The sequence below is a fragment of the Charadrius vociferus genome, unplaced genomic scaffold (assembly GCF_000708025.1).
Source record: "Charadrius vociferus isolate BGI_N301 unplaced genomic scaffold, ASM70802v2 scaffold93, whole genome shotgun sequence".
In the NCBI taxonomy this organism is placed as follows: domain Eukaryota; kingdom Metazoa; phylum Chordata; class Aves; order Charadriiformes; family Charadriidae; genus Charadrius; species Charadrius vociferus.
In genome coordinates this window covers 295,978-304,885 of record NW_009647838.1, presented here as the reverse complement: position 1 = coordinate 304,885, position 8,908 = coordinate 295,978, and the positions used below count along the sequence as shown (strand labels likewise).

Sequence of the window (8,908 nt, the reverse complement as noted above, 5' to 3'; positions counted from 1 at the left end):
AATACTGAAGAAACATCAATTCTTCATAAATTTTGTTCCTCTGTCAGATTTTCTCTCTGGGTTAAAAACCTGTTACTGCGAAATACTGTTGATTGTTCAGCCCATGTAGTAACACCATGAATCTTTTGGAAATAATAGTTTTAAGGACTAGGGTTTACTAAGCTGGAGTCAAGTCTTTCTGATATAACTAGAAGAATCTGACAGATGGGGGTAACTCGTTTTTATTTCTTCCCTGCTTCCTCAGGATGACTACCTTTTGCGTGATGAAATTTTTATGTCAAGCAACCAGAAATGAGAATAGATACGCAAAAAGATTCTTTGGTACTCTTCTGACACGAACACCACAAAAGAAGGTCTTTTCTCCATTCAGGATGGTGGTACCTGACCCTAGAAAGTCAGCTGTGTTTGGATTTACTCAACCATTTTGTACAGCTGAAAAATCTCACACGGAACCAAAAAGGAAAGCAGCGTTTGGAAGCGTTGGGCGAAGAATTCCCTATCGGATTTTGCACGTAATCAGCCAGGATGGAGAGAGCTTAGGAAACATGCACCGAGCAGAGGCACTCAAACTTATGGATCAACATGGCCTGAAACTAGTTCTCGTTCGTGAGAACGAAGAACCTCCTGTATACAGACTAATGACTGGGCAGCAGATTCACGAAGAACAGCTTAAACGCGCAGAGAAGAAAAAAGCAAGTCCGAAACCAGGTTCGTACAATGTTGACGATACAACACTGAGCACTTTGAAAAATGCTGCATTAAAAGTGGTTTCAGCAGATGAAATCCTCTTACTTGCATTTGTGTAAATCCAAAGCAATGTCACTGTAGTCCACGCTATTAAGGACCTGAAGTGGTGAAAATAAAGTTTTGGATTACTCTAGTCTTCCACTGAAGCCTTCTGTTGTCGTCTCAGGATTTACTATTTTGGCATCTGCTGGCTTTTTTTTTTTTTCCAAATCTATTTTTATTTAAGTGAATATAACTAGACTCTGGCTCCATGAGAATCACTGATTTTCTGTTCTTTTGCTAAGGCATAAAGTGACAGGCAGTTTTTACAAACTGACCACCAGATACACCAATATCATTTTGTCACCAGTAGTAACGAAACATTCTCCTCCTAGCTTGCTGCTGGGAAGACAAAGTCTGGAGCCATTTCTTGTACAGAGTAAGAGAACAACTTTTTCAATATTGAACGCTTTTCAGTGTTTTTTCTTAAGTCAGCCAGCTCCAGTAGTTTAACAAACTGAGTTTGGCAAAGAGGTGTTAGAAAAGGCATCTGACCTTGTATCCTCTTTCCTTATCCTCAGGCTAACGAAGTATCTGTGCTTTGGGTAGAGTTCTGATTTTAGAGGAGAGCACTATTATGGTAGTGAGTTTTTCTGTTCAAGAAACTAAAGATTACTCAAATGGTAACTACTTTAGAGAATCGTTAAGGAGGAGGAAGAGACCATAAATTGTTCAAATATATTACAAGGCATCATACTTCCAGCTGAATATTGCACTTCACCATTCAAGAAAATGGCTGTGAGTTGAAGAGCTAGCTAACTTCCAAGGTTTTACATTTAGCTATGCTATGTGCAGAATGTAGGAATTTGCACACTAAGTCTTTAATTCCAATTTAATTCCAATGCTTACCTCTTTATCTTTGTAGACTTGCATTGTGGGTGGTGTGAATAAAACTAATTAAAAGAAAAAGTCTCCTGACCCTGAAGAGACTTCCCTGCGTGCCTCAAACACGCACTCAGTCTCCTGATTACAGCAGTGAGCGTGAGATACCAAGTAGCCACCTTCTAAGGTGAGAGTGGTGCACGCTGAGACGAGATTGGGATGGTCTGTGTATGAAAAAGCAGTACAGGGGAAGGGAATTAAGCAGACAAAGCACCACAGGCTGTTGAAAGAGTGCTACTAATACAGCTGTCAGCTGTTAAGCCAACACAGTTTTAGTTCTGTTTTAACAGGGGTGGTTCAGAAGGAGTTATCCTTTTCTTCAGCTATTGCCAAGAATGACTTGGAAACCAAGACTAAACAGATAGCACAGTGGATTGAAAAGAAACACCACGTTAAAGTTACCATCCGGCAAGCAAAAGATAGCAATACAGACATGGTAAGTGGACTTCTGAAAGTTGGGCAGGCTTGACAGGCTGAGAGAGTTGGGGTTGTTCAGCCTGGAGAAGAGAAGGCTCCAGGGAGACCCTATTGCAGCCTTCCAGTACCTAAAGGGGGCCTACAGGAGAGCTGGGGAAGGACTTTTTACAAGGGCATGGAGTGATAGGACGAGGGGGAATGGCTTCAAGCTGGAAGAGGGTAGATTTAATTAGATATTAGGAAGACATTTTTCACTTTGAGGGTGGTGAGACACTGGAACAGGTTGCCCAGGGAGGTTGTGGAGGCCCCATCCCTGGAGGTGTTCAAGGCCAGGCTGGATGGGACTTTGAGCAACCTGGTCTAGTGGGAGGTGTCCCTGCCCATGGCAGGGGGGGTGGGACCCTGTGATCTTCAAGGTCCCTTCCACCCCAAGCCATTCTATGAATTTCATGAAATAGGTGTACTTGTATGAACTTCTATTCATTACAGCCACATTTTTTAATATATCCTGTACTGCTAAAATAAGCGAAGGTCTAGGTCCCATGAAAGTAACAGTTGCCCCACCTTAAGCTGCATCTGTTCAAACACTGCAGTTCTAGAAATGTAGTTCCATAGAGACAACTCAAATACCGTGCTTTCTTAAGAATGCAGTTATAATACTGGCTTTGACGGCAGAGTCTAAGCAGTTGCTACTCTTTTGCAGCACCATCTTACTAACTGAGCTGGTGAAAATTTCCCATCTGTGCCTTAAGACAGCTCACTCACTGAAAAGTTTTAACAGTATAGTTAAAAAAATAATCTTTATTTTAGCTGGATTATTTCAATAACCTAACTGTTCTGAAGATGCATTTGTGCAACTGTGGCTAAGGTTAGTTTTTCACTGCCGAGTGGAAAACTACTGGAATGATGTTCCCAAACTGGCAAAGTAAACACCTATAAAGATGTTAGGGTGCTGGTGGCAACTTACTTGTATAATTGTAGGGCCCTGAGACTTGTCTTCATTGTCATTTGCACAAATGGCTGTTTTATAAAGATTCCATGTAAGATTTCTTTTTTTCCCTTTTATTGTGTGTAGTGAATTGTGTTTCCTTGACAACTGTCTCTACTAAATTGATATCACTTCATCCAAAAGGAACAAAGCTGTTCATAGGAAGTTGAATTAACAGGGAAAGGGTAACAAGAGGAAGAACTGGGTATGGGAGGGAGCAGAACATTTCATGACACAGTCCAGACCTAGGTTGTCCTTAAATTTAAAAGTTTAATTATTAGCTTAATTTAAGGAGTTTAATGATGAGTTCAGCTTGTTAAATGAATGCACGGTATCACTCAGTTCAATGCTACCATGTCCTGCTAACCTTAGAACAATACTGTCCCTGAAAAGGAAAGCCCCATAATAATATGCCCGAATCTAGCGGAAGTGGAGGGTGGGGAGGAGTCAGAGGCAGTTGTAACCACTTTCACAGAGGCCTTCAGACAGCAAAACAGGATGAGTCAGGAAATCAACCTAAGTGTTAGGAAACGGCTTAATGCCTCTGGTGACATTCCTAAACCTGCTTATGAGTAAAGAACAAACGGTTAGGAAAGGACACACTGAACTCCTCAAATTAGGACTAGCAACCAGCTGGTTTCAGCTAATAGCTAAACCCCAAGCAGGAGAGAGCATCATTACAGAACAGCCTGAAAGACTTTTCACCTGTGCTTGTGCATTTAGTCCCTATTTTTCTCCTTCTTTTCAGTTGGTGCTTTTTGATCAGATTTTGGAGACTGTCTCCGAGAAAGCCACTTATCTTTCCAAGCCAAAAGTTACTAGAGAAGGAGTGAGTACCTGTATTTTGAGACACATGTCTGACAAGGAGTTGAAAGCATACCAGAAGATGGAAAAACAGAAAAACAGTACAGTAAAGGAAGATGGAAATGAAGATCAGAAGTCAAGTGAGTTGCATCAGTGACTTTATGTAGAAGTGTAAACAATATTAATTTCTTATTTACAAAAAATACTATAATAAAGTTAACGTTGAACTTTGCACTGGTCATTCCACGAAGAAAGTTGTCTCAGTTAACCTTTACTGCAGGGTCAGAATTTCAACAGTTGGTATTTCATTTTCCATGGGCTTATCCATTGTCTTGCTTTCTGTCACAACCACATCCTTTCCTGGCTGTGTTTTAGGAGGAATGTAGCCGCTCAGACGAGAGGCTAAGCTCCTCTTAGGACGAGAACGCTTTGCCTGGCATAAACAAATCCAGAATTAGCAACTTCACATATCTGTAGAGCAAAGACTACTGAGGTGGGGGAGCGGGGAGAAGAAATCAATGAATAGGCCAGCACTGCGTTATTTAAAGGAGCTTCAGAAATTAAGCATCTCCCAAATAAAGTAGATAGCTGGTTTGTTTTCCTGCTTGAAGTCACATTCTGAAATATGTAATATTTACGGTCCTCTGAAGTGACAGGTTATGGTTGAGAACACTTTTTCAAGAATATAACTTACTTTCAAGTTCAGCTTTCTCTTTTCAGGATCATGTACAACTGCGTGCCTTGCTAGGCTCTGCTACAGTTACAAAGAGCAAGGGGAAAAAAAAAAGTTAGGTTTATCATTTCAGATTGTGTGATTCAGATTAGCACAGTGTAAAAAAATACATACTTTCATTGCAAACACTCTTCCACAGCCTGGATAATCACAAGAGAATGGTTTTTTCTCCTCATGAAAAGAGAGGATATGGCTTTGGAGGTTAAATACAGTTGTGTAAGTTCTCCCACATCCTTCTCTCGGGCATCGGCAGACTTCCCTCTCTGCTGCATGTGTTTTTTGATGCTGCTTGAGGTAGTCTTTCCGTTTAAAAGTTTTGTAACACTGACTGCAAACTATCGGCTCTGAGTGGGAGAGAGACAGGCGGAGTATAAATTAACAGCTTCTTACAGTGGTTCAGAATCAAACCGTAGTAGTCCTCTAGAACAATGCTAAAATCCACATGAAATGCAAGGAACTCAAAGACTGGAAGAGAATAATGCAGTATGAACCATCCAGATCCAAAATCCTATATTATACAATTTCTCCTTAACTGGCTCACGAAGCAAAGTTAGTATACTGAGCAGCATTTTCATCAGTTAAAAGTCTAGCCAGAGTGACAACCATTTAACTGATAAAGTGCTAGCAAACAAGTTTGTCTAGACACAATGACCAGTTGATGAAATGAGCTCAGCAAGGACTCCTCTTCAAATCAGCAGTTTGTTTCCTATTTGTTATCAAAAGTTAAGTTCTATTTACTAAAGCATTTGGAATTTACCTGTATGACTGACTTTATTATGTTTCAGAAGCTCTGTCCAAGTTTTTCCAGTAAACGAGCAGTTTTCTTTCTTGCATGCATAGCCTGTTGGACAGGACAGATGTTTACAGTCACTAAGGTTCTGGCTAACACAGTACAGTTTTACAAGGAGGAACTCCACTTTTAGCGTTTGAAAATTAAGGGCCAGTATTCCTTCTCTCCTCCCATACTGCACCACGACGGGACAAGAGGCAACAAACACAATTTAGAACATGAGAAAATCCTAACAGGTTTAAGGAAGAAACCTTGTATCACTGACACAAGTTTTCCATAGTGTGGAATTCCTACCCCTGGAAATACTCAAAACTTGACTGGATGCAGTCCTCAGCAATCTGGTCTAATTGACCCTGCGTTGTGCAGGCAGCTGGACCAGATGACCTCCAGAGGTCCTTTCCAATGAAATGATTTTATGAAACTCTCTCTCCTTGCTTCAGTAAAGCTACTTCCTCACCAGACTTTCGCTCACACAGATGAAAATAACTGGAGTACTAGATATTATTTCTATATAAATATTTGTATTATGTATTAAAAACCCAGATCTTGACCATACAGTAATATTCCACAGTTTAAAGAGTGTCTACCATTCTACCAAGCAGACAGGATGGTTTTTAAAGGAACCACAGAAAGTCAACACTATTTGAATCCCAGGACTGGAAAGGTCAAACAACGATGAACAAGCCCCTGTCTTAAGAAAGGAACACAGTACAAATTGCAGCTTTTTGGATAGTCTTCTTAGTCCCTTGGGTTTGTTTTTTCTTCTAGCACTGAAAAGCTGGAAGAATGGATAGGAGTGTAGCAGAATTAGTTCAAACATACCTGATAACCTCCTGATGATTCACCTTAAATATCTTTAGCATACATACATGAATAACTTTAAAAATGCAAGTCTACATGGTTTTGCCAAGGCCAAGGTTTTGCCATGGCTTTCCTTGCCAACAAAATTTGTTGCAGAACTGGCAATTGATCCTAACCTCTGGAGGTCTAGGCTAGTGCCTTAACCATTAGCCCATCTCCAGAAGATGGATTACTGACAAGGAAGCACATTAGGAGAAGAAATGACTGAAGGAATACTGAGCTCTGCCACAAGTACACTGTAACTGAATACTGCAATGCCTTGCAATTGTATCCTATTTGACTATTCAAAACAGGTGTCCTGGTTTTGCCTGTCTGGATCACTAGGCCCAGAATACTTTCACATCTGTCATACATCCCTGCATACTCTCTGTACTGGAAAAAGTCCTTTTTCCTTTACTAAAACATAACTGAAGCAAGAAGAAAAACTGTATTACCTTCATGTACCTTCTCATGCCGCTTTAGTCGACTTGGAGTAGAAAAGTACTTTCCACATCCTTCATTACTACATCTAGGTATAAAATACACTGGTTTAATTTCTGCGTATTTTTTGTTCTTGAAGTCAGGAACAATTAAAGTGGACAAAATAATCCAAGTTTCCCCTTGCCTAGAGGTCTGTTCTGTCCCTCCTCCCACCTTGTAAAAGTAAACTCCATAGTATGTTTCTAATAGAGGACTCTGATCCCCTCGAGAGTTAAAACTACGGTATGACTTCCATATATACAGCAAGCTAAGCTTTAACGAAAGAATCAAGCCTCATTTCATCCCTACACAGTAGGCTCTTCAAACATAAAAGAGAGATAGAAAGTGGAGGGTTTAAGTGGTTTGTACTGATCTAACCGTCAGAGCAGTGGCAGAGCACTGACAGTATTTTTGTACCTGTCACACAGCCATACCAGTGCACTTCACTGAAGTGGAACACTCCTGTAAAGCGTGTTCCACCTGTAAGAAATACAAAACTAAACTTTGCTTTCATCAGATCTATACTGATGTATCATGTAAATAATGGGGTTGCAATGAACAGCTGGTGTCCAAGCCTCTCACCTTTTTTAGGCTACCACTCACTTCAATGTTAGCCAAGTCACTGCTTTTTACTGGAAAACAGAGGTAGCTGCATTTTTCATTACCGTGCAAGCTTTTATGCTTGTATTTCAGACTCTCTGAACTAAAAACTTTTTGTTTATTATTCCTGTGACCCTGTAATAAATCCTAAGAAAACAGCTGGAATGCTAAAGTTACAGAGCACCAAGACTGTTGCTCAAAACAGACTACAGGGCAAAGGACTAATACAAGAAATGTACTTGCAGCCATGAAATAACAAATTCATGCCAGCTGGGTTTTTTTAAACGCCACATCAAAGAAAAGGTTGAGAAAAGGCACCTGTTTTCATCTACAGTGTTTACATGGAATTGTTAGAAGTTCATTATTAAAATTATCCACCTACTTGAAGGGAGGTTCATTGGTGTGGTGACACTGATGAACTTTAAGTTGTTGATGCTTCCTGAAAGACTTGTTACAGCCTTCAAAGTCGCACTATTTAGGAAATTAAGTTATCATTAGGAGCCAAATGATGACAGCCCAGTCCACATGTGTTTGCTGAAATCCCAATTGCAGTATTTGAACTCATACAAATACCGCATAATAACAAGTTGAAGTATTTCACTAGATAGACAAAAAGGAGCTTGTTTAGCCTCTACTTTACAGTATCAAAGGTAATTACTCACCACATACTGCTTTTGCTGATTTTGATGCTTGCGCTCAACATGTTTTTTTAAGTTTGATTTTGTTCCAAATTTCTGATTGCATCCATCAGCTGTGCACCTGCAAATGAACTGCATTTTTTATTATAACTCTCAGTGATTTGTTTCCTAGGCAGACACAGAAATCACTGGGTAAGAGGAATACGTGAGGAATAACCAAAACCCACAACCTAAATATAAAAGACAAGAAAGGCCAGAAGCTGTTACAATCAAAAGCCACAGGAAAGCTTATCAGAAGAGATTTTTAATAAAACACATGGGAATTCGTAGCTTCTAATCAATGACATACAGCTATTAATGGCTTAGCAACAAGAGACAACTGCCCTTCCTTCTTTTAATTCTGTACTCTAAGGAGAGATCTGCCCGTTCCTTTAAGCATCTATTATGGATCACTGCCAGGCAGGTTTTAGGTGAGGGAGGTTCCCGACATCTCACCCTGCGTGCGCTGTGATGAGTGTTGTGAGTACTGTTATGGCAGTATCACCATCCCAAAGCCAGGCAGATGTGCTCTGTGCCACCTATGCACCAGTTCTAACTCCCCCTTCGTTTCCGTACAGACAAGCGTAATCCATTTCAAGAAGCAAAAAAATTGGCCTTACGCGAAGGGCTTTTCCCCGGTGTGCGTAAGAAGGTGTCGAGCGCGGTGGAAGTCCCTGGTGAAACCTTTACCGCAGCCTTCATAATCGCAAACGTACGGCCTCTGAAAGAGAGGGATAGAGAGGGGAGGGGAGGCTTGTTCAGAGATGACAACCCGCGCCTCGGGGGGGAGCTGGGCCGTGTCCAGGGGGCCGCCTTCGGCAGGCTGCCCCGGCGGCGGCATTTCAGACACAACCCCCGCAGCCCCCCGCCCTGTCCCCGCTACCCCGCGAGGTGAGGCGGGCTCCCCGGTC

At 41.2% G+C, this 8,908-nt stretch overlaps 2 protein-coding genes across 2 annotated transcripts; one reads left to right on the top strand and one right to left on the bottom strand.

Annotated features, from left to right (window-relative positions):
* Positions 1 to 245: 245 nt before the first annotated feature.
* On the top strand, positions 246 to 4,122 carry MTIF3 (mitochondrial translational initiation factor 3). The gene is made up of 3 exons (XM_009882823.1): positions 246 to 708; positions 1,959 to 2,104; positions 3,822 to 4,122. The coding sequence occupies exons 1-3, from the start codon at positions 246 to 248 to the stop codon at positions 4,032 to 4,034; spliced, it is 822 nt and encodes a 273-aa protein (XP_009881125.1). The 3' UTR covers positions 4,035 to 4,122.
* Positions 4,032 to 8,838, bottom strand: GTF3A (general transcription factor IIIA). Its single transcript, XM_009882843.1, has 8 exons — positions 8,618 to 8,838; positions 7,983 to 8,079; positions 7,703 to 7,791; positions 6,696 to 6,769; positions 5,368 to 5,451; positions 4,725 to 4,954; positions 4,572 to 4,631; positions 4,032 to 4,310 (listed from the first exon to the last, which is right to left on the bottom strand). The coding sequence occupies exons 1-8, from the start codon at positions 8,836 to 8,838 to the stop codon at positions 4,149 to 4,151; spliced, it is 1,017 nt and encodes a 338-aa protein (XP_009881145.1). The 3' UTR covers positions 4,032 to 4,148.
* Between the last annotated feature and the right edge of the window lie 70 nt (positions 8,839 to 8,908).

What these genes read in the sequence shown, in the direction of transcription:
- MTIF3 (XM_009882823.1), top strand. Translation starts at nt 246, where the DNA reads ATGACTACCTTTTGCGTGATGAAATTTTTATGTCAAGCAACCAGAAAT. An exon ending in AAAAGCAAGTCCGAAACCAG is followed by an intron (nt 709 to 1,958) that starts GTTCGTACAATG and finishes CTGTTTTAACAG; the next exon opens with GGGTGGTTCAGAAGGAGTTA. An exon ending in AAGATAGCAATACAGACATG is followed by an intron (nt 2,105 to 3,821) that starts GTAAGTGGACTT and finishes CCTTCTTTTCAG; the next exon opens with TTGGTGCTTTTTGATCAGAT.
- GTF3A (XM_009882843.1), bottom strand. Translation starts at nt 8,838, where the DNA reads ATGCCGCCGCCGGGGCAGCCTGCCGAAGGCGGCCCCCTGGACACGGCC. An exon ending in GCATGAGAAGGTACATGAAG is followed by an intron (nt 5,452 to 6,695) that starts GTAATACAGTTT and finishes CCTGTCCAACAG; the next exon opens with GCTATGCATGCAAGAAAGAA. An exon ending in GAAGAGTGTTTGCAATGAAA is followed by an intron (nt 4,632 to 4,724) that starts GTATGTATTTTT and finishes TTGTAACTGTAG; the next exon opens with CAGAGCCTAGCAAGGCACGC.